General features: G+C 36.3%; 1 protein-coding gene across 1 annotated transcript; it reads right to left on the bottom strand.

The window, feature by feature from the left end:
* Nucleotides 1–22643: 22643 nt before the first annotated feature.
* LOC111893653 (plasma membrane-associated cation-binding protein 1) lies at nucleotides 22644–24509 on the bottom strand. Its single transcript, XM_023889717.3, has 5 exons — nucleotides 24352–24509; nucleotides 23877–24013; nucleotides 23703–23792; nucleotides 23331–23415; nucleotides 22644–23236 (listed from the first exon to the last, which is right to left on the bottom strand). The coding sequence occupies exons 2-5, from the start codon at nucleotides 23985–23987 to the stop codon at nucleotides 22923–22925; spliced, it is 600 nt and encodes a 199-aa protein (XP_023745485.1). The 5' UTR covers nucleotides 23988–24013; nucleotides 24352–24509; the 3' UTR covers nucleotides 22644–22922.
* Between the last annotated feature and the right edge of the window lie 1211 nt (nucleotides 24510–25720).

Raw genomic sequence — 25720 nt, 5'->3', positions numbered from 1 at the left:
CAGTTGGATTGAAACTTGGAATCATACAAGTTGTATAGTATGATGAATGAGAACTTTCAAGCTTTGGAAAATTAAGACTAGTTCCTTGATCACATTTATATGTGAGTCAAGTGAAGGAGTAAAGGATCGAGTACACATTCTTGTGCACTGATCAAGTCCACCACAAAACATCTATAAGACTATTCGTCATGATTTACTAAAGTTTAGTAAATATGGTTACACTTAAAAGTTTAAGTGTAATTATGATACATTAGAAAAAGATATAATGTATGGCAGAGCGAACAAGAAGAATCAAATTAGGTAGAAAGATAAAAGTTTCTCAAATCTAAAAAGATGGTAGAGTACTTTAGTATCATTTTTTGTGATCATCTTAATGATTAAGAAACCATATCACAATTAGTCCTCTAAGGAAATCTTAGTGCATTCTTATGACTAAGAAGAGGAATCTTGAATTGTTGGAATGGTTAAATCAAGAAGATGAGTGTAACGTCCCAAAAACACAGTCCCAAAAATTTTGTTTAATTAAATAATAAAAACTATAGTCGATAAACCTTATATAAAAATCATAAGCAATGTATCTCAAAAAATTATAACAACTATCAAGTATATTAGAGTATAAACATCCCAGGCTGAACAAATGGGGTGTGCACTGCAATCTTCCCAAGCTCCTCTTTTCAAAGCTGAGTACCTGAAACCAAAAACTGAAAAATTGTAAGCACAAAGCTTAGTGAGCTCCCCCAAACTACCACATACCATACAATAACATATAAAGCACATATTGGGCCTTGTCCGCTGCATCGGACCGTAATTCGGAAACTGCATCGGACCGAAGTCCAGAAACTAACCACGGCCTTGCCCTCTGCATCGGACTGAGGTCTGGAAACTGCATCGGACCGAATTCCGGAACTAACCAAGGCCTTGCCCTCTGCATCGGACCGAAGTCCAAAAACTGAATGGACTGAAGTCCATAACTAACTGCATCAGACCGAAGTCCGGAACTGACTGCATCGGACTGATGTCCGGAAATGACTAGGACCTTGTCCCCTGCATCGGACCGAAGTCCGGAACTGACAGAACATAACATAGCATAAACATATCAACTAGCATGAACACATATACTGCATACTGCATCAGACCAGGGTTCGGAACACATAACACAAAACATGCTTGAATCACAAAGACATCAAGCAATCTAACTATTGCATCGGACCAAGTTTCGGAACTACTGCTAACTAAACGGGCTGGCATTGTGGCCGTAGACCCGTTCCTACTGGAAGGAAACTCACCTCACACTGTTGACGTCCCGTAAACACAATCTCATACTGCTGAAGTCCCGCAGACTCAACCTTAGCTGCTAGATGACAGATTACCGAACTGTCAACACCAAAATAACACCTAATTAATAATTGGGTTCTAGCACATAACTATAAATACATACTTTGGGTAATTACTACATTACCCCTAGCTTGGCTTACCCAAGCCCAAGGCCCAATCCATAGGCCCGAAGTTAACTAGGGATCAAAGCCCAACATATGGCCCAATTTTCCAAATTGGGCCCAAACCTCTACATGGACTTTCCTTAAGGCCCAATTGCTCGGTCCAGTCCAACATGTCTCATTCTACGGGCCCAATATCATACAACCAACTAGGCCCAACTATGGCCCATTTATGGCCTAATTTTCCAAATTGGGCCCAATCCTACATATGGGCCTTACCCTAGAGCCCAACTAATTACACTAGCCCATTTGATTATTCTTGGATGGCCCAACACCAAGCCCAAGTGAAATTAGGGTTTCACATAAAATGATAATTAGGGTTAAGTGTTTCTCACTTAACCCATTAAGGGCTTAACCCACTAAGGACTTAATCCATTAAGTCCATTATTTCTTAGATTAATTTCTGCCAATGATTGTTATTTAATATTTCACTTATTAAATAAATCTCGTGTGTGTCCTGATAAATTCTCAATATTAGGATTTTCTCAATTAGTCCATTAAGAACTTGATCCATTAATTCATTTACTCTACTAGATAAATGGCATTGAATAGTTTGGGCTTAATTCACAATCCAATCCCAATGGACCACAAGTGGGCCCAATAAGTCTAAGGCCCAATACTCATAATTAGGGTTTTCCACCCAAACATGGTCCAATAGGCCCAAAACCAATATCTAAGCCCATTAGGGTTTGCTAGCGGGGCACCATCCACTACCACCTCGGGTAGTGGTGGTCGATGGCGGCTCACGGCGGCGGCCACCACCTTACGGTGGTGGTTATTATTATTTTTATTATTAATCAAAGATAATTACAATTACAACGCTTTTATTCAAATTAACACACACACTAATTAATACACACACTAACTAACACACACACATAGCCACACCATGGTGGCCGCTGGTGGTGCTTGGCGGCAACCACCACCTCAAGGTGGTGGTGGTGGGGTTTTTCATAGAATTTCCGACTGGGAATGCTAATGCAGCTCCATATTGATTCCACACACACCAACACCATATTGCACACACACAGCCACCACCTCACGGTGGACGGTGGTGGCAAAAGTAGACATTCATGGCGGCAGCCACCATGGTGGTTGCTTGACTTTCGGCCATCTACACACATGCAAAAGAACTCGATACGTCAACACACCTACTCACAAGCACCCACCCAACAAACTCAGTTGATCCCTCCTGCTGGTGGTGAACCTCGATCGGGGCATTGAAGGAAAGGTTTGCTGCTGTGGAATAACACCAGGAGCGAAAGTATTGGTGGCTAACGGCAGTCGAAGGGCATCCCGAAGTTAATCAGAAAAATGAGGAGAAGGGGGAGCGACGGCTGGGAGTCACAAGGTGGCGGCTAAAGAAAGAATTAGGGTTAGGTTTCTCATATGGCTTATATACCCGTGACTATTATAACTTATTTCCATAATATACACTTCCAGCTCCCCCTTCTCTTATTCCTTTCAAATTTGCTCCATTAGTTACCCTTTAGACCCCGGCTCCTAAAATTCTTTACAATTCAAATCTGAATTTTATGAATCAACCCTTGACTTCATAAATACTTACAAAACTAATCTGAAATTTACACTTTTAACCCTCAACATCTAAAATTCTTCGCAAATCAATATGGAACTTACATTTATTAATTTATTTAAATAAACGGGGCGTTACATTGAGTCATACTTCGTTCCAATACAAGTCTTAGAGTCATACTCTAAGACGGTAAGTTGAGTGACATATCTTAAAAAAAGGTTTAAAACATTTGTCAAATGTAAGAGTAAAAGTATCCTACTCTTATACATTTGAAATTAGTAAGTTGTGATGTTTTGGATAAAACAAAGACCAATTGTGTGAAGTGTGTGTCTTGATAAAGAATCCAAAGTATCTCTTGAATATTTGGCAAGTGAGTCTTATGTGTCAAGAGGATAGTGGGAGTCTTAAAGATCCTGAAAAGAATTTCAAGATCTAATCAAGAATAAAAAAACTGTAGTTTAACACTAGCACACGACGTGAAGTTTATAACCTATCGTGCTGACATATTTCTATTTCTGTGCCCATTCCAGTTAAAGTTGGCTTTGCATATGAGTTCTTAGAGTTCTCAATTGGTTGCATATCAACTTGGAAGCAATGGCAGGCCCTTGTGCTGCCAGGTGGCAAGAAATTAAGATTGAGTTCAGTCCATATAAGTTTGGATTTGTCATTATCCTTGTCTTGTGACTATGGTTTTAAAAACTCACATGGATAAGAACACATACACCATAAAATCTAAGGGTCACAAGGTTTCTCTCCGATTCATGAAAATGATGGTGAGGAAACACTTCCACCAAGTAGATTTGAAGCAGATAGCAAAGTTCTAAACAATTGAGACTATGATTATGGAATCCCTTTTCATATTTCTGAAATTGTTTAGACACACATGTGAGCTATCTAAGATAAGGTGTATGATTTTGATAAAGTCTTATCAAAGCAATCTAGTATTGACTTCTAGAAGTCCAGTTGTTTTCTGGATACATGTCAAAGCTAGTGGGAGCATAAGTGTTATGCTAATAATCATCATGTTAGTGGGAGCATGATAATTATGATAAGTATTGCAAGTTAGCAATGTTAATTATAGAAAACAAAAGTTTCAATTAGGAAAACATTGTTTAGATATAATGAAGGGAGAGGAAATTCTACTTCACTTCAAATCTAAAAGCTTAGATTGATGGTTTAATCCTACTTAGTCAAGGATATATATATATATGAATTTCATGTTGGGATGGCTCTGCTGGATTAGTGTCTAAGCCCGTAACTATATTTGGTATGTACTTGACCCGGTTGTGCATGGTCCTTTTGGGTTGCCTTCTCCAAAGCAACTTGACAAGGTAATTTAAGGAGAGAGAGAGAGAGAGAGAGAGAGAGAGAGAGAGAATATTATGGTTTATTAATATATTATAAGAATAATATATTAAAGGAGAAATCATATTTATTTAATTAGTATTCGTCATAAATTAATTAGTAATTAATTTGGTGACTAAAAGAGATTAATTAAATAAAGGGGTATAAACTGTCAAATGTATGATAGTTGAGTTTTGGGCTGGGAAACCTAATGGAATATAGGGGGGAACGAAATTATTATGGGGATCCATCATATTTTCGTCCAAGGCCTTATTCCAGAAGGTTCCTTGGGCTGCTTGGTGGTTAAGCTGTCTGTTAGGGTTTAGACTGAAACCCTAGCAGCCTGCAAGTATAAATAAGACCCCTAGGCTATGAAAATCGGCTACACTTGCTTCTAAGAGAATCCTAGGGCAGATTTTAACATCTCTCACCCTCTCTCATATTGCCTTCTTGCTTGTGTGGTTTGTGAACGATTAGAGTAGTTACATTTGTGACTCTAAGCTTAAGATCAAGAAGATTACAAGGATTCAAGTGGGACCAAAGCAGGCCCTGCTAAAACCTCCTCCGAATCCAAGGAAGCAGAGTGCTTCTATTGTCACCAAAAGGGCCACTAGAAACGAAGCTGCCCTCAGTATCTGCAAGATATAAAGGATGGGAAGATTAAGCCCACCTTTATAGGTATGTATTCTATTAAATCTAATAACTCATCATTTTCTACTTCATGGGTTCTTGATACAGGGTGTGGTTACCACATTTGTTCTGATATGCAGGTCCTAAAAAGTAGTACGGAGGTGGAACATGGAAATATAAACCTGATTATGGAAAACAGAAGATCGTCGCCTGTTACCAAAGTCGGTGTTTATTCTTTAGTGTTGAGTAATGGGTTAGGGATAGATTTAAACAATTGTTGTTATTCGCCAGATATGGCAAGAAAAAAATTATTTCATTTCATGGGTTGTTTAGACACGGTTTTAGATATTCTTTTGATAATAGTAATGGTTCTATTAATGTTTATTTGAATGGTGTCTTTTACTTCATTGCATTACATTGTAATGGGATTTATGAATATGTGATGGTTGTTGATAATTTAGGAAATAATGTTTTGAATATTGATTCGTTGACTAGTCTAGACAAAGCATGCTTGTGGCATTGTCGCCTTGGCCATGTCAATAAGAAACGCATAGCCCAACTCCAAAAGGATGGAGTGTTGGAGTCATTCGACCTTAGGGACGATGACAAGTGTGAATCTTGTTTACTTAGGAAGATGACCAAGTCACCCTTTATTGGCACTTGTGAAAGGGGTGAGGGTTTATTGGATCTCATACACACCGATGTGTGTGGGCCCTTTAGATCCAGCACAAGGATGCTTGCCGCTTCTACGTGACTTTTACAGATGATTATAGCAGATATGGATATATCTACTTAATCAAGCAAAAGTCGAAAACCTTTGAAAAGCTCAAAGAGTTTAAGAATGAAGTGGAGAATCAGCTGGGCAGGAAAATCAAGATGCTTCGGTCAGACCAAGGAGGAGAGTACCTAAGTCTTGAGTTTCACGACTATCTAAAAGAATGCGGAATTGTTTCGCAATTGACGCCTCCGAGGATGCCGCAATTGAATGGTGTGGCGGAGAGATGTAATCGGACCTTGTTGGACATGGTTCGTTCTATGATGACTCGGACTTCGTTACCAATAGCTTTCTGGGGGTATGCCTTAGAGACTGCCGCCCATATCCTTAACTTAGTTCCCACCAAGGAGGTTACCAAGACTCCTCACGAGATGTGGACAGGGAAAGCTCCCTCGTTAGCACATATCAAGGTTTGGGGTTGCGAGGCATTCATAAGACGAGAGACTCACGACAAACTCGAACCTTGTAGTGAGAAGTGTTATTTCATCGGCTATCCGCAGAAGTCTTTTGGCTATCTTTTCCATAGACCGAGTGACAATGTTGTCTTCGTTGCTAGAAGAGGAGTTTTCCGAGAAAGGGAATTGATAAGCCAAGAAGACAGTGGGAGGCAAATTGAACTTGAAGAGATTCAAGATCAAAGCGATGAAGGAACCTCTGACACTGGCACTCAACCTGAGGAGGAAACTCCTGTTGAACCTGTTGACGAGTCCTTACCTCTTCGACGTTCCACTAGGGCTAGTGTTCCACCCCGGTTGTATGGATTTCATATTACTGCTGAAGGGGATACATTTATTAGTGATAGTACACTAGTAAATTTGGACGAACCTAGCAGCTACAAGGAAGCCATGGCAGGCCCGAACTCTTCTAAGTGGAAAGAGGCGATGGACAACGAGATTCAGTCCATGTACGACAACCAAGTTTAGAATTTGGTTGATAATGTACTGGGTCGTAAGACAGTCAGGTGCAAGTGGATCTGAAAGAAGAAGACGGACATGGATGGGAAAGTGCATACTTATAAAACGTGATTGGTTGCGAAGGGCTTTACTCAAACTCCCGGAGTTGACTGTGATGAGACCTTCTCACTAGTTGCGAAGATAAAGTCTATTAGGGTAATGCTTGCATTAGCTGCGTTTCATGATTATGAAATATGGCAGATGGACGTGAAAACCGCTTTCCTTAATGGAAAGTTGGTTGAGGATGTTTATATGAATCAGCTAGAGGGTTTTGTCGATGCTTAGAGTATGCAAGCTTAAGAAATCCATTTATGGATTAAAACAAGCGTCTCGCAGATGGAATATTTATTTTGAAGACAAAATTAAAGAGTTTGGCTTTCTGCAAAGCAAAGATGAATCTTGTGTATATGTCAAAGCCAATGGGAGTATAGTGAGCTTCCTCGTATTGTATGTCGACGACATACTACTCATAGGAAACGATGTACCAACCTTGCAGGAGGTCAAGTCCTGGCTTGGGAAATATTTCGCTATGAAGGACCTCGGAGAGGCTGCTTATATTCTGGGAATAAGAATAGTAAGAAACAGGGAAAAGAGACTGATAGGACTCAGTCAAGATACATACTTGGATAAGGTATAAAGCATTTTAGTATGGAAAGTTCCAAGAAAAGGGAGTTGCCATTCCAAATTAAGCAATACCAAGCTGAGTAAGACTCAGAGCCCGAGTATAGAGGCAGAGATAGATGATATGAGCCGAGTACCTTACACTTCTGCAGTAGGCTCTATCATGTACGCTATGACTTGTACTCGCCCTGATGTGGCCTTCGCTTTGAGCATGGTCAGCAGATATCAGGGGAACCCTGGTAGAGCCCATTGGATTGCAGTAAAGAATATTCTTAAGTACCTACAAAGGACCAAGGAATGGTTTCTAGTCCTCGATGGGAGTGATGACTTAAGGGTACGAGGGTACAGTGACGCTAGTTTTCAGACGGATCGGGATAATTACCGATCGCAGTCGGGCTGGGTCTTTACCATAAATGGAGGAGCAGAGACTTGAAAAAGTTCCAAGCAAGAGACCGTAGCTGATTCAAGGTGCGAATCAGAGTACATTGTGGCGAGCGAAGCGTCAAAGGAGGCTATATGGCTAAAGAACTTCATTGGAGACTTGGATTTATTCCATCCATAAAGGAGCCGATGGAAATTTTGTGATAATGAAGGAGCAGTTGCCTTAACCAAGGAACCAAAAGATCATGGTAGATCTTGACATATCGACAGAAAATACCATTTTATCAGACATCGGGTAGAAGAGGGACTCCTCGTTGTGAAGAGGGTATCATCAGAAGAAAACCCAGTAGATCCCCTTACGAAGGGACTGGGTAGGGTCAAGCACTTGCAGCACGCTAGGAGCAATGGGCTGAAGGATGATTAAGTTTGGATGAGATAGGAAACGTGTAATAGATAGTTTGTACTTAACATTTGATGAATAAATAAAGTTGTATTATTTATGAGTAAAGCTACTATCTGGTGTTGGTTATTTATCTATTGTTTCAATTTTGCATGTTTTGACTTTCTGAATGATAGGATTATTCAAACAGTCGACAGTCGGTCATATTTTAGAAGTAGATATGAATGAAGACTGTCATGAATTGTTAGTAGATTGTCTAAAAGGTATTGGGCATAGCAAAGGTTTGCTGCAAAGTTCATGAGTGCTTATGAATATGATTTGAGCATTGGAATAAACCCAAGTTTGCTGGTATCACTTTGTGGTGTTTTACCTTAAGTGATCGCGAAGCGATAATATCATATAGTCTTAAAACTTAGAGATATGGTTGTTGTTTGCTGGTTGGTTATGTATTGATGATGTGTAAACGCATCAGTAACTTTATGTTATAAAACACATTGTTGTGCATGATTCAATTAGTGAATAATGGATGCATATGAGTCAAAGTTGATCTGTTCCCTTTATTCTATGAGAATAAAGGTGATATCTTGGCCACTCGATGATTTGGTTTGACTTATGTGGCAGGCCCGGTCAGAATGAAGTTGATGTGTTCAACTAAATTTTATTTCAAACAAATCAGAGATTGAGGAACAAATGTTGGACGATAAGCATTGTCAGCATGATATCTAGAACAGAGGATTATACGATCCCTTATCTGAAGGACATGTTCATCAGAGTTGACGGCGAAGTATAAAAGCTACGATTGCTAATTGGATTCTGAAGTCATATGTGAGATATAGTTACTAGACTTATCCAAGTGGGAGACTGTTGGATTAGTGTCTAAGCCCGTAACTATATTTCGTATGTACTTGTTGTGCATGGTCCTTTTGGGTTGCCTTCTCCAAAGCAACTTGACAAGTTAATTTAAGGAGAGAGAGAGAGAGAGAGAGAGAGAGAGAGTATTATGTTTTATTAATACATTATAAGAATAATATATTAAAGGAGAAATCATATTTATTTAATTAGTATTCGTCATAAATTAATTAGGAATTAATTTGGTGACTAAAAGAGATTAATTAAATAAAGGGGTATAAGCTGTCAAATGTACAATAGTTGAGTTTTGGGATGGGAAACCTAATGGACTATAGGGGGAACGAAATTATGATGGGGATCCATCATATTTTCGTCCAAGGCCTTATTCCAGAAGGTTCCTTGGGCTGCTTGGTGGTTAAGCTGTCCATTAGGGTTTTAGACTGAAACCCTAGCAGCCTGCAAGTAAAAATAAGACCCCTAGGCTATGGAAATTGGCTACACTTGCTTCTAAGAGAACCTAGGGCCAATTTTAGCATCTCTCACCCTCTCTCATTTTGCCTTCTTGCTTGTGGGGTTTGTGAACCATTAGAGGAGTTACAATTGTGACTCTAAGCTCAAGATCAAGAAGATTACAAGGATTCAAGCTACTTGAAAGAGGTAAAACACTTTGATCTATTTTCTTTATGATAATTTTGAATTATATATGATAGATCTGGGTTTGTAAGTCGTGGATTCAAAGCATGTACAATAGAGAAACCTAGATCCAAGCATTAGGGTTTGTATGAGCACATAGGATTGTTCTTATAATAAAACCCATCAGGCTCAACATAAGGAAATTCTATATATGGGTCTATTATTTGCGTTCTAAAATTCGATTATGATTATGGCATCCCTTTTCATAATCTGAATTATGAGAACTTGGCAAATAGAAATGTTGTAGCAAAAGACTGGTTTAGAATCATGTCTTTATGTGAGACATCATGAATCGTGTCCCAGTTGCTTTGGGTATAGGATCGATTGCATGTGCTATAATATTCATCCTTTCTAAAATTTTCCAAATGCCTAGGGCATTAAGAAGGGAAAAGGTCTAGAATTGGATATGACTAAAATGATTAAGCAGTTGTCGAGGACGATCTAAGGTTTAACAAAGATTGGTTGCTCAGGGACAGTTGGAAGTATAATGTTAATTTTTGGAAGGGCCATATTTACATATTCTGAAAAGAGGCAACTCTTGTTCAGAAATGATAGTCAAAATGGGAATGTAGGAAGGAGGAAGTTGTTTAACAAATCTATGTAATATTTGGAAACTTAATGCAAGAAGGATGTTTCCAAGGAGTTGATTCCCTTTGGAATGCTCTGTAATGTTTGTTGTGAAGTCTTTGTGACTTTGTGCATAATCATTACAAGAGGATCAATGCATATAAGTTTAGAATCTAACAGATTTCGGTAAATGGCATGAATTTGGAATTCCTGCATTTGCGGTAAGGATTCAGGAGTGTGAAATGAGAATCATTGGAATTATGTTCAATCGATCTATTTCACAAAGTAAAGATCATAGACAAACTTAGTATGAATACTTGGTGTATGACATCACTAGTGTTTACAAACACATAGTATGCATGCTTGGAGCATGGGACAAATATTGTTTTAATTCAAGTATAAAGTTGATAGTTTGAAACAGTATGCAATGAATGATGGGTAATCAATATGGTGATAAATAAAAGATGTTTTATTTATATTCATAAGTTTTGAGACCATATTGGATTCGATTATTCTTGTGTTTCACTTTGCATGTTTTGACTTCCAGAATAACTAGGTCGCTCTTCCTGATTGACTAAGTTATTCAAACCATCCACAGTCGGTCATATGTTGGAAGTAGATATGAATCAAGAATGTCATGGGTCGGCTTAGAGTTCTAAGATGTTGGACAAAGTGGTGCTACAACACTCATGAGTGCTCATAAGTTCTGAGTATTGGATTCAACCCACGCTCACCAGAATCACTTCATGGATTTTATCATGAGTGATCATGAGACGATAATATCTTATATTCTTCAAACCTAGAGATATGATTTGTTACTATGAGTTGGTTATATATTGATCGCACGAAACCGCATTAGTAACTCGATGTCATAAAACGTGCCTTTGTGTATGATTCAACAAGTAGTAGAACAAGCCATATGAGTCGAATTTTATCCATTCCTTTTACCTTCGGGTTAAAAGCAATATCTGTGGGGCCCCTCGATGATTTAATGATGATACATGTGAGTGCTTGGCCAAGCCAGGACTGATTTGATCTGTTCAATTAGTTAGTCGTCATGAATCGGAAATCGGGAAACAACAGATGGACAGAGAGAATGATTATAATCCATGTCGCAGTCCATATGATATTTAGAATGGAGGAATATATGATCCCTTATCTAATAGACAAGTCATTGACAAAGGTCAGAGTTCATCGGCAAGGTCAGAGTTCGACAGAAGCTTTTGATAACTACGATTGCTAGTCGGGTTATGAAGTCATACTTGCAATAATAGTTTTAGACTTATCCAAGTGGGAGACTGTTGGATTAATGTCTAAGTCCATAACTATTATTGGTAAGACTTGACCCGACCCGTCATGGTCCATTTGGGTTGCATGGCATCGGGACAATTAGATTGACCAGATGAGGAAAAAGGATACTAGTGATTTATATTAATATATTACAAGTTCTAATATTCTAATACATAATCATATTATTTAATTAGTATTTATCAAGAATTAATTTATAATTATTAAGTGATCAAAAAGGAACTAATTAAATATGGACTCTTAGATATATATGTGTGATGGGCCAAGTTCATTTAGGTTGGGCTAACCTTTCATGGATAGTCCATGGAGTGTTTAACTCATGGATCATATGAAATGAAGGTTCATGGGTTTAACCCTAATCACCACACTATATAAAGATGTCCTTGGTTGGTGAAATGGGCACTAGTGTATGTACACAAAAGGGCAAGGCCGATTTCACTAGAGAGAACCAAAGTATCCTTATTCTCAAGTTTATTCCAAGTGTTCATGGTGTTGTGTGAACCATTTGAGGTGTCACATTTGGGGCACTAGGCACTCAAGCTTCATGAAGACAAGTTACAAGAACAAGGTATGTATTCTAACTTGTTTTATTATCCAAGTATCATAGATTGTATGCTAGACATGGTAATACCTTGGAATATTCATATTTGCTTGTATAATAGAGAAAACATAGATCCAAGGTATTTACGGTTGCATGTACACTTAGGAGTGATAGAATGCTCAAAACTCAACATTGACTACACTAAAGTGTATGCTCCTGTAGTGTGCCTTCCTGGATTATGCTTCCTACATGGGGTTCACCGCTTATTAGATGGACGTTAAGACCGTCTTTCTATACGGAGCTGTGAAAGAGGAAATTTATGTTGATCAACCTCATGGTTTTTTCAACTCAAATTTTCCAAATCAGGTCTACAAATTAGACAAGGCTCTGTATGGGTTACATCAGGCTCCTCGAGCTTGGTATGCTACTCTAACAGATCATTTGCTTGAGCATGGTTATACCAGAGGCACGATTGATCAGATGCTCTTCATCAAGCATGTGGATGCCGACCTAATTCTTGTACAGATATATGTTGATGACATCATTTTTGGGTCAACAAGCTTGAAGTTGTGCAAAGAGTTCGAGGCAATTATGAAGAAGAGGTTTGAGATGAGTTCTTTGGTAGAAATGACCATATTCTTGGGGCTACAAGTTCGACAAGATTCAACCGGAATCCTTTTGCATCAAGGAAAATATGTTGAAGACATGCTTGAGAAGTTTCGATTTAAAGATTCTAAAGTTGCCTTGACACCAATGGCTGAACGACTCTTGTTGACTCCAGATCCTGATGGATAATCCATAGATCAAACTGAGTATAGATCGATGATCAGATCCCTGATGTATCTAACTATGAGCAGATCCGACATCATGTTTGCAGTCTGTCAATGCGCTCATTATCAGGCTAATCCTAAACTCTCTCATTTAATTGTTGTCAAACGAATTTTTAGGGATCTCAAAGGTAGCCTAAAACTAGGTCTTTGGTATCCTAAAAATTCTGATTTTGATATATATGCATTTGCTGACAACAATTATGGAGGTTGTGAACTTGACAGGAAATCAACTTCAGGGGGATGGCAATTCCTAGGAGAGCGTTTGGTGTTGTGGCAATGCAAGAAACAACAACCTGTCTCAACCTCAACAGTTGAGGCTGAATACATTGTTGCCTCTTCTTGTTGCTCTCAAGTTATCTGGATCCAACACCAACTTTCGGATTACGGTTTGAATTTTCTGGAAACCCAATCTTTTGTGATAATGATGTTGCAATCCATATAGCTAAAAATCCTGTCCAACACTCCAAAACCAAGCACATCGACATCATAGTTCATTTCATTAGAGATTGTTATGAGCGTTCGCTTATCCGTTTGGAACTGATTCACACTGATAATAATGTGGCAAATCTGTTCATCAAACCGTCCAACAAAGTTCGATTCGATGTGCTTGTGGGCTTTATCAAAATGATACGTTTTGAAGACTAATTTTTTGTTTTAGGTTAGTTTAAATTTGTTCATTTAATTTCCTTTCTCTCTATGCACAAATTTAGGGGGGAGGGGAATAAAAACAAAACAAAAATCATAAAATATAAAAATCCAAAAATATGTTCTAATGGAGGTTGTCTGCTTGTAATTAGTTAGGAAGTGATATTAACCAAGTGATAACAGGCAATATTAATTTGTGTAAGGTACCAACGCTGAACTGTGTAGGCTCTATGTTCAATGTGCTGGTAGGCACTAAAGATTTAAATGGACCAGACTAGGCGTAGACTGACATTTAAAAGGACTTGACAAGTATTCACTTAGATAGTTTCGTTTGGTCTGACAATACGACGCTCGGGTAGATTGAGTGGTGAGATATACATGGGAATCTACTGGCTACACTAAAGTAATATGTATCTAGAACTAAGGCGTAACTTTTCCTCGATGTATGACGCATGTCCTTAATTCCGGTACTGATAGGGCGATTGGGGAATTCCGATAAAGTAGGTATGTAGAAGGTTATTTTCTTGCTTTCTTTCTGTTAGTCATATGTTGCCTCCTCTCCGTGATTGGAAGAGATCCGACCTGGACTGCAACATATGCAACTCTATCTCTATGCATCTTCTTATTTATGCAATTCTTTCTATCTGTTAGTCATATGTTGTCTCCTTTGTGTGATAAGATTTTTATCCGACCTGGAACACAACATATGCAAAATTCTATTTCTCAATCCCTCTAATTCAGTTAGTCATATGTTAATCCCTCTACGAGATTGGTAGAGATCCGACTTGGGAATAAGACATATGCATTTCTAAATCTATCTTCTTCCTTAATAATTGTCAGCTCATCTAAAGTAAGTAGTATTTTAGAAGTCCTTGATTACCGGGGTATATCAGGAAGCGGGAAACACATTCTAGTACATCTAAAATTGAACATCTAATAGGTTGTTTGTAGATCTCGCTGCTAAATTTAGGTGGACAACAATATCATTGGTCGTTGTCAGCTAAAGGGTCCCTCTAGGAGTATTATTTAGGTATATAGGTTCAAAAGTCTTGTCACTTGTAGCATGTCCAAATTCGTCACAATTTTTCGTATTTAAGTGGACCACAATATCGGCGATTGACCAGATCTATTTATGAAGGTGGAGGTACTGAAAAACAGATTAAGGCTGTCTTAAAACCTTAATCCCAAAATCATAAAAATAATATTAGCAATGGTGCAGAGAAATTAGTATTATTTTATTTTTATTTTTATTTATATTTATATTTTTATTTATATTTTTATTTTCTAAAAATTAAAAATTAAACAAAATTAATTTAGTTTAGATTTTTAGATTTTATTTTATTTTATTTTTAATTTTAGTTTTAAGTCATCAAAATGTCTTCATTTTTATTAAAATTAGATGTATTGGGCTTAGACTTGAGGCTTTTGGGGTTGCAGCTCATGGTCTATGGGCCGGAAATGGTATAGAGTATGTAAGGTTCGGTTCCCGGCTGAAAACCCTTCACCCTCATTTTTCAGTTTACAGTCGTAAACCCCTTCTCAATTTTCTCTCGACTGTTTGTCAATCCTCTCACCGATTCACCATTTGTTTGCATTATAATCTGAAAGTGGTCCATGATTCTTATAGGTACTGCAAAGGCGACCCTCACAATGTTGAATCTAACTTGAATCGATCATGTTTTGTAGGATTTGGAAGAAGAATTGTTTTTCGGCATCGAACTGCATTTACGGCCGCAAACCATTCATAGTCGTAAACCGTTCACAACTGTAAATTCATTTATAGCCATAAACCCATTTACGGATGTAAACTTGGTTATTGCCATAAAAAAAATTTCGTTTAAATCATATTTCATTAAGGCCTAATCAATTTGAGAAAGTTTAATTTTAATGGATTAAATTCTTGATTTCCTCACTTGGCCGGTTTGATGCAGAACAAATGGCTGAATTGAAATTCTCAGAGAACCACAACATTGCTGCTTATCTGTTTGATCCTCCGGCAGCACATCAAGAATTTAGGACCATGATTCATGGACTTAAGAGATGTTACATTGCATATGCTTTCACGTCGAATCCCATCATTTATCAAGACTTAGTGAAGCAGTTTTGGAACAAGGCTTCTGTGAGTAAATGAGAAGATGAAGAAGACACGGTGGAATCTGTTATTCAAGGAAAGAAAATTGTAGTGTCGGAGCAAACTATTTGTGAAGTGCTGCAAATCAATGACCAGCTAGGGTTTCAAGCTGAGATTTCTATGAAACAAACTGAAGAGATTCTTGAAAGAATAGGCTATGAAGGAGTGTTTCCACCTACCTTGAAGAAGTTGTTGCCTCCTTACTGGCGATTTCTTGCTCAGTCCTTCGTAATTTGTATCTCAGGCAGGAAATCTGGTGCTAATGAGATTTCCCTATTGAACACTGGTGCTATTGCTGCTCTTGCCATGGGTCTTGAGTTCAACTTTTCAAGATACGTTTTGATGATGAGCAATCTAGAAGGAAAAAGGAAGGACAAATTTATGATGTTCCTAAGGTTTCTCCAGATGATATTTAACAGTAAAGATCCGGAGTTAGAAAGAAGAGATGAAACTTTGGACTTGAAGTCTCTGGGTGCTAATACTTTTGGTCTCATGAAACAAATCTGCAAGGGTACAAAATTTTTATTCTAAGGAAAGTAGCCACTGGAGAAGTTTGGCCAGTTTGTGGATATCAGTGAAGCATCCGAATCAAAAAGCTCCTCAGACAATGAAGATGATGTTATTACCGCTTCTCGGCATGAAGAAGACCTTTTTCCTCTCGTTGCAATTGTTACCGAGGAACATGTACCGATGACTAATGTGGAGGTAAATGATGATGATGATGCAAATGATGATGATGAAGGTGAAGATGTGATTAATCTAGGAGATAATGTACTTGACTTTGATGAGGATGAATTACTCTTCGACTTCGAGCAGGGTGATTATTTCAAGACAAGTAATGAGGAACTCAATGCATTTTTTATGAATTCCATGATGTTGTAAAACCTACAATGGAGACTGAGGGAGTTGCAAAAGTTCTCAAAGTGCCCCCTCCAACAACTTATTAGATGGCCGACACTTCAACTAATATGGATTCAACTATAAGGATTCTTCCCCTTACGGTTGCTACTCCAAACACTTTGCCATCTGAAGGTGATGTTAGTATGACACAAGCCTCTCAGCCTCCACTCAAAAGGAGAAGAGTCAACCCAAGGCCAAGAGTGTTGATTAGGGAACAAGCTTCGCTGGCCCAACAATCTTTTGCAACTGCTACACCGACCTAAAAAGCCCATGTTTTGAAAGAAGGACCAAGTGATGTTCGATCTTCGTATGAAGATGGGAGTTCTTCAATTCCTAGGGGTTCTTCTCCACCACAACCTGCGTATAATGCTGCCTCCAAGAGGCTTGCTAGTTTTTTGGCTCAACAAGATTCTTACCCTTTAACTCGAGGCAAAGGGATATCTATAGGTGAAGGAAGTTCAGGGGGAGCAAACCCATCAATTTCTGAGCTCAAGGAGGAGATTGGTGTTTTGGATCAAAAACTCATTGAAAAAGATGTTTTGATTGGATATCTCGGCATTCGAGTTTCCGAGATTGAGGGAAAAAATTCGCTAAAATCAAAACTAATCTCTGACTTGCAGCTCAACCTTGGAGCCTTGACCGCTGGTTACTTCGAGCTGAAGAACAAACTGATAGCAGAGTTTGGTGAAAAATTCAAAGCAACTGTCAGAGAACCAAATGAAGCCGAGACCTATCTCAGTTCGCCTGTCCATTCAACTCAACAAGATCCTCTTGTTAATCCTCCTCCTGTCAGAACCACAAAAATTGTTGACCGATTTGAGAAAGAACCAGCTCAATCCAATCCAAGAGTTTTTCTCAAACAAACTCAGAAACAGGTATCTTCACAAAAGAGGGAGAAGTGGCTCTTCACGACAAATTCAGATCAAAATGTTCGTGGAGACCAGCCCCAACTGACTGTGACTGAGCTCGGAAAGAAGCGGTTTAGAGATAAGTATGGTGACCGGTCAGGAATTCTAATGTGGGGTTTTCATGACAAATTAAATTGTTGGTTGGTAAAGCGCAAGACCAGAAACGTGGAGAATTATAGGCACAAAAATGATTTTTCTTCTTGGACGAAGGTGGACCTCACTAAACTTGCCGATGCTCCATTTTCAAACCCAACTCATGATCCACGAGGAACGAATTTCAAACTCTTCTTGGAAAATCAAGTAAAGAGGATATTCAATGGAATAAAGATAGTCGAATCCTTCAAGAAAAGAGCCAAAGATGTTTTTGACCCTAAGACCAACAAGAGCTTCAAGATCGTGATGTGGCCTCCTATAATGCAGATGACACAAATTCCTATTGTTAAGAATTTTTGTGATGGATCGTTGAACAATATGGAATACTGGGTTTTGATGAAGCCACAGCCTCAACTTTCATCAAATTCCCGGATGGTGTTTTTCGTATCATTGATAAGAAGGATTTGCTACAGTTTGGTGAACGGGATATTCACACTTTAGCTCAAAATCAAATCTTATGCAAGCATAAGATTCTAGGGGCTGCTGCTAAAGAATTTACAAGCATTATCGATGAGATTATTGAAAAAAAGATGTGGCTAGGGGCGATGGGAAGGTTTGACGTGCTGGTCATTGAGAGAGACTAAATTCATGCTAGCCTCAAACCAAGGGGGAGACTGGTAGGTCATATTTTGTTGGTTTGGGCTAGGAATTCATTTGTATAGGTCTTGTTAGTCATTGTTTGGGGTGTTTAGAGTTTGTTGTTGGGTGAACCGAAAACAAGATGTTTTCGGTTTAGCTGGTGTTTACGGTTGGAAGGTTGTTTGTGGCCGTGAACTCGTTTACGGTTCATGTTCCCTATATATAGTGTCAGTGTTTTCAGAATTAGTGTTCGGTTGTGTGTGTGTGTATGTGTCCATTGTACCAGACATTTGCGATTCAATAGAAACATGTGCAATTTGGATCATTCTTGCTTCTACTCCTTCTTGTTCTTATTAATTATTGCTTGTTCTTGTGTTTGATCACTAGTTGGTTCTAGATTTCCGGACTTACAGTGTCTAAGCCCATAAATATAATTGGTATGTACTTGATTTGATAGTAGCATGGTCTTTTTGGCTACCTTCACCATAGCAACTTGACATAATGACTTTTGGAGAAAGAGGTTATTTAATGATTTATTAATATATTATAAGAATAATATATTAATTAGAAATCATATTATTTAATTAGTATTTAATCAGAAATTAATTTGGTATTAATTTTGGGATTAAAGGAACTGATTAAAAGTACAAGGATTGATATTGCAAATCAATGATAGTTACAGTATTGGGCTGATGGACTCCCTTTGTAAGAGTTGGACGAAATCTATAGGAGGCCCTATAGAAATCGTCCAAGGCCTTCTAGAATGTGGGTTCATGGGTTGCTTGGATCCTAAGCAAGGATTAGGGTTTTCACATGGAAAACCCTAGCAGCCATAGCTATTTAAAGACCCTCAGACCTCTCAAATTCGACACCTACTTCCCAAGAGAAACCCAAGCCAAATTTATGCCCTCTCTCTCTCTCACTCGTCCATTGCTTTTGGTGTTTGTGACTCCATTAGAGGTGCAACACTTAGGGCACTAAAGCTTTCAAGAGTCAAGATCATCTATGGAATCCTTGTTATTACGAGATAACAAGCAAGGTAACATTCTAACCCTAGTTTCATATTGAATTTCGAAATTATATGCTAGTATTAGGGTTATTGATTTGGAAGATCTATTTGTATGTATAACTAGAGAAAAACTTAGTTCCAAAGCAATTAAGGTTGCATGAACACATAAGAATGTTGTTATGCTCAAAACTCATCATTTACTACTATGACATTAGAATTTGAATATAATTGATAAGTTAGACATGAAAACAAGTTAACAACCCCATATGGATTCTCTTATTCGAGAGATAATTGATAGTGATAATGTTAAGGTAACTAAAGTCCCCACGAAAAATAAAGTTATGGATCCTCTAGTTAAGCATATTTATCATGTTGTACATGAGCGACACATGTGTAAGATACGAATGCAAATTCTATCTCCTTGGACGTAGCATGACTAGGTTAATAATATATTATAACTTCTAATATGGACACTGTGAAACTTTTTTTGATTTAAAGTGTTAAACATCAGTGTAATTATGTTTAAGTTAATATTTTATTATGTATATTTAAGTATCTTCAAATTTTTAAAAGATCATTCTAGATGTCTATAGAAATTATTTGTTATAGTAATCACAAAGGAGCTCTAAATCTATTGTTAAATATCAATTGATATCTACTAGATGTGGGCTGCGCAAAGTAGAGGCAATAAATAGCTCTTTTGACGAATAATTTTCTTACATGAAAATAATTATTAGATTTTATTATTAGTTATTATCTTATAAACAATTACCACTTTTAAATAAAATATTTATTTTTAGAACGTATATTTATATTGTTTCTTTATACATTTAATGTAAATTAATTATTGTCGGTGTTTAATTTAAGAAAAATAAACTAAATTATATAGATGAATTTAATATGTTAAAATTGTCATTTTTCTCCAAATTAAATTTTTAATAACCTGCCTTAATTATATCTTCAAAATTTTGGCAACTATTAATGATTTTGTTATACATAATTGATTTGTATAAAAAGTTTTGTATCTTATACCTCTTAAAATTCAAGATATGAGTAATATGTTTTATAATATAGTATAAGATTATATGGATATGGAAAATAGTTACACGGAATTCGCTACTTATTGCTAAAAGAAAATGTAGGACACTACATGGTAATGAAATCATTTCATGGATTAAAATCAAAAATTAATTATCGAGTAGTTGCATTATATTTTCCTTAGACCTTGGATGCCTAACTACAATCTCAACACAAAAATATGGTAGCTACATATGTTCGAGGACAAACGGAAGCATGTATTGAAATATATACAGTAAAATTAATATTTTCCTCTTTAATTTAATAGATGTTGACAGAACCTCTCAATGAATGGTATTGAACAAATATGCATAATCTTGCTCAAATGTTGTGACACTTGTCTCAGTGATAATTCTTAATCGATAAACAAAATTGTTGAGTAGACAATGTTGGTTTTGATCCATGTTTTATGCTTGACACAAAACATCATATAGACAAAGGTAAACATGATAGACCGATCTTAGTTCACCATATGTTAAATAGCTATGAAAGACAATTTAGTCGGTTGAAATGGGTGACAGGGGACCTATAGCTAGAATTACTTAAAGTCTTTGACGTTATATCTTGTACAAACATAATGTTGTCAGTGTAGGTACATAATTCGTCATAATTTATTTACATTACTACCATATTATCAGCTTGATCATATTGGGTTGCCAATAGAGAATACGGTGGATGGTATGATATTATCTAGTATTAAATGATCTCTTATAAAAAGCTATAACTTTGAAGCATTTAAAAGAATAAAGAAAAAATTAATTATTAAATAACAAGAGGAAAATTGGATGGGCCTTGAAAAGGCCCCTTTAATAGGATATTTTGTCCATAACATGAATAAGGGGCTCAAACCTCTTATTCGGGAAACTTTGTATTACTTTATATGAGATTATAAAAAAATACTTGATTTGATATTAACTAGTCGGTGGATTAAGGTTAAGAGATTAATCGTCTAGGAAGGGATTAATAGGGGAATATATGCCTCCGTTTGTTGAAGTCCAATTTCGATTAATGGTTTAATACAACATGTACATTTGCGTATGTATTGGTTTGAAGGTAGGAAGTTAGTAATCGGTAAATGGTCAGATTATTGTTAGTGGAATGTTATTTGTTAATGGTCACCATGTTGGTTAATTGATTTTTCTTGAAAATGAAGAATTAATCTTAGTAGGTTGTTTTATATCAACTTAATTTTTGTCTTCTCCATTAGAAACGTTTCCTGTTTGCTTGATTGATTACCTTACCTAGATTATATTTCTGATGAGGTTGGTTGGATAATATTGACAAATACGCTCCATTTCTATATTCATTGTCTTATTGTAAAATAAAAGAACAAGAAAAAGAAGGAAGTATCCCGTATTGGTCAAACAATTTCCTATCCGATCTTATGTCCACCACTCATAATAATACAAATTATAAAATTTCTCAGCATTAAAAAATGTGTATCCTGATGATGACACAGACAGAATGTTATTGTTTATTTGTGATACAATATAAATAAGTAAATAGATATTCGATATAGATATATATTGCGTGCAGGCAACCACCACCCACTTCCGGTCTCTATCTTCCAATTTTCAATTAAGAAGGTTACGTGCCTTTTGTAGACTAGTCCCATTATCACGTCACTCATTGCTTCATTTTTACTACCCTTTATATTCCTACTGAATTTCAATGGTTTTCATATTGTTCATGACATTTTTCCTTGTTAGATTTACAATTCAATCATTCTGTTGTGTTCTGTAGCAGTTGACCGTTTTGGGGTTGGTAGTGATTATTAACAAGTTCGATAAAGGTGAAATTTATTCTATATTCACATCCTTAAATATTGTGTATGTTTCGAATACGAAATATTGTGACTTTTTCTAACATCAGCTAGACACAGTCTAATTGCTTAAGATTTAGGGTTCGATGTCGGATTCCAATGTACACAAACTAAATGTTTGAATCTACCATCATCTTTAATTTGTATAAAATCTCTTTTAGAAGGAAAATGAAGACTCCATATATTTTATACCAATCTAACTACTATTCATGTGTTTCATGAGCCTTGTTAGAGTCCCAAATGAGGTAGACAATGTCATATTTACCTCAATATATGTTGCAATCTACTTTCTTTGCTCAATTACTATTTTAGAGAGAACACTCTGGACGTATCATATACAAGTGTATCATATATACGAGTCTAACTAAAGTTCAATTTACTTTGATCAAATAAACAATGTTTAATTTGTTGTTTATTTGTTCATCAAATACTAAAACCCCTGAAATTTGAAGCAAAAAATCTAGAAAATGCGACACAAACTAATAAAAATAGAGGAATAATCATCGAAGGCAACAAACTGTATTTGATAAGTTTACGTATTATACAAATTACAACAATATTAATATACAAAAAGCAAAAAAGAAAACACCCAACAAAACATTTTCAATGTATTACAAATTAAGGGGTGGGTAGGGTAACCCAGCCCCATAAAAATCGAAAAGAAAGAAGAAAGAATAACAAATTTGTCCAAGTAAAATTTGTTTACAGATGCATGCACAGAACCTTTAATTTAATTTTCACAAATCATCCATATCACACACCACCAAACCTTCAGCTCAGCAAGCCTTTGGTGGCTCAGTTGGGGCTACTTCCTCCGTTTTGACTGGGGTGGTTTCCGGTGTCTTCTCAACCTCCGCCACCACCACCACCTCTTCTTTCTTCTCTTCCTCCACCACAATCTCCTTCTCTTTGCTGCTTGTTTCTTCCACCGGAGCTGCTGCTTCCGGTGCTGGTGTAGCCTCCTCTTCTTTTTTCTCTTCGACTACAATGAATGTTGACACCTTCTCAAAAACAAAGAATATAGGTCCCTCCACCAAGGTTGGGCCGAATTTGCAGCAAGCTTCATGAGCTGGTTTCGATCCAGGAAATTCTAACACAACAAAATATTAAAAAAAAATTATTAAATTAATCATATTACTGAGTGATTGCATGTTTAAAATAAATTAATTTAGTTTGTAATTTACCGATTTTAGAGAGTTCTTCAAGGAACTTCTCAACCCCAGTAGAGACCTTTTTCAGGGTGCCCTCCTTCTTCTCCTTCACCACTGTCTGTTTACATATTCAATAAAATTCGTTATAGTTTTGGCTGATATTATACTAACAATTAATGTTGTAAGAAAAATAGTAATATGGAAATTTGAAACTCAATAATTGAGTCCAATCATGAGTGTCGTTGTCTTTTTATTATAGCTTATATTTATTAAGTAGTTGCAAAGCAAAACTTGATTTTTCTTTTATTTAATTATGTAATATTTGTTCTTTTATTGGTATAAAAAATGAGAAATTTAAGTATCTAATTTAAGTGAAAGCAAGTTAGTTATACAACTATAGACAACCTTGATTTCATTTGCAGAAGCTTCATAGATTTCAATGACTTTAGCTTGGAGTTCACTCTTCTTTTCTTCAAACTCTTTGCTGTAATCCTCCTGAATATACATGTGAATTATTTTAAATATAAAAATTTGTTATAAGAAATCAATAAAAAATAATCAAAGATACTAATTAATTACCTTAGCGTCATCGAAGGTCTTGCAAGCTTCTGCAGCAGCCGTCTTCTTAACGTTGTTCTTCTCGAAAATCTTCTTGAACTTTGGTACCACTGTTGATTTCCAGTAACCCATCTTTTTCTTCAAATATTACAGTAGACCTAATCCACCAACCATAGCCATATATATATTATAATCCCATATTTAAAGAGTCACCATGCATATGTTTTAAACCCATAATTTTACTGTTTTGGACAAATTAAGGATTCGAATCCACATGCTTTCTCACACTTACGTATACAAAAGATGGATGAGATATCTTTAAAAATAATATAGGAGGTTGTTTAGTATATTAAAACTTTGAATTGAAGAGATCAAAACCACACAAAGGAATATGCGTACGTCCTACCATATTTGTCTGTCAAGATAAAAGCAGCAGAAAAAATATCCATGATGGCACACAAAGAGCTTTGGATGGAAACAAAAAAAGAAAAGATACCTTTGAGAGCGCAAGTGTCTTAATTTCTGATGAAGATAAGCAGAAGATGAGAGGAATTTTGTAATTGAGTGGTAAGCTTTGTGATCACAGGTTATATCAGCTCTCCAAACCTTTGCCCTTCAACTTATTATATTCTTCTTTCATTATTAAACACCCCCTCTCCAATTGTAATTACAATTATGCCCTTCAAATCATGTCATCATATCTTCCTTTGTCATATTTAATCTTTTTGCTTATATTTATATTTATGCTAATATTTCGTGTCCTATTTTTCTTATCTCATATTTTCCATACCTAATTGTATTCCCCCCAATGATTTAAAAACCGGTTTGAACCGGTCGGTCGAACCGGTTGGACGGGAAACCGGGGGATGGAACGGTTCAACTATCATCGATTTTACGTCGATTTCTAAACCGGATTGAACCGGACGATTGTTTTAAAAAAACACGGTTGAACCGGTCAAAATAAATCCGTTGAACCGGTTAAACCCAATATCAATGTTTTAAAAATCGTTTTTTTAGTTGAACCGGTATGGTGACCGGTTCCCGGTCCGGCCGCCAGGTTAACCGGTTATATATATATATATATATATATATATATATATATATATATATATATATATATATATATATATATATATATATATATATATATATATATATATATATATATCATGAATTTGACATTTACAAGTTCAAACATTAAAAATACATATAAAAATAAGTGGTAGATCAATATAAATAAATTAAATTAACACATAGCCATAAGTTTTAGTATTTTACATCAATTCATATACGTCAAAAAAAGAAATAAAGTATAATACCAAAACAAAATATAGTTTTAGATGAATACAAACACATCAAAAAACTTTATAACATTTACCATATGTTTTTATTTAGAAAAAAACTAAATAGATTTTAAAAAAATCACTAAAGTTTATTATGCAAAAAGTTCTTTTCCATATAGTTTTATTCGGTTTAACCGGTTCAACCGATTTATTTTGACCGGTTCAACCGGATTTTTCTAAAAATCGGCCGGTTCAATCTGGTTCAGAAATCGACGTAAAATTGGTGATAGTTAAACCGCTCTCTCCCCCGGTTTCTGGTCCAACCAGTTCGATCGACCGGTTCAAACCGGTTTTTAAAACATTGATAAAAATATATGGAAAAAACCATTTGCATAATAAACTTTAATGATTTTTTTCAAATCTATTTAGTTTTTTTCTAAATAGAAACATATGGTAAATGTTATAAAGTTTTTTGATATGTTTCTATTCATCTAAAACTATATTTTATTTTGGTATTATATTTTATTTTCTTTTTGACGTATATGAATTGATGTAAAACACTAAAACTTATGGCTATGTGTT

The sequence above is a fragment of the Lactuca sativa genome, chromosome 8 (genome assembly GCF_002870075.4).
Source record: "Lactuca sativa cultivar Salinas chromosome 8, Lsat_Salinas_v11, whole genome shotgun sequence".
In the NCBI taxonomy this organism is placed as follows: domain Eukaryota; kingdom Viridiplantae; phylum Streptophyta; class Magnoliopsida; order Asterales; family Asteraceae; genus Lactuca; species Lactuca sativa.
The sequence above is the reverse complement of the archived record's forward strand: the minus strand, read 5'-3'. Positions and strand labels throughout refer to the sequence as shown.

Coding starts and splice junctions, on each gene's coding strand:
- LOC111893653 (XM_023889717.3), bottom strand. CDS start 23,987: ATGGGTTACTGGAAATCAACAGTGGTACCAAAGTTCAAGAAGATTTTC. Junction 23,793..23,876: donor AGACCTTCGATGACGCTAAG/GTAATTAATTAG, acceptor ATGTATATTCAG/GAGGATTACAGCAAAGAGTT. Junction 23,416..23,702: donor CTTCTGCAAATGAAATCAAG/GTTGTCTATAGT, acceptor ATATGTAAACAG/ACAGTGGTGAAGGAGAAGAA.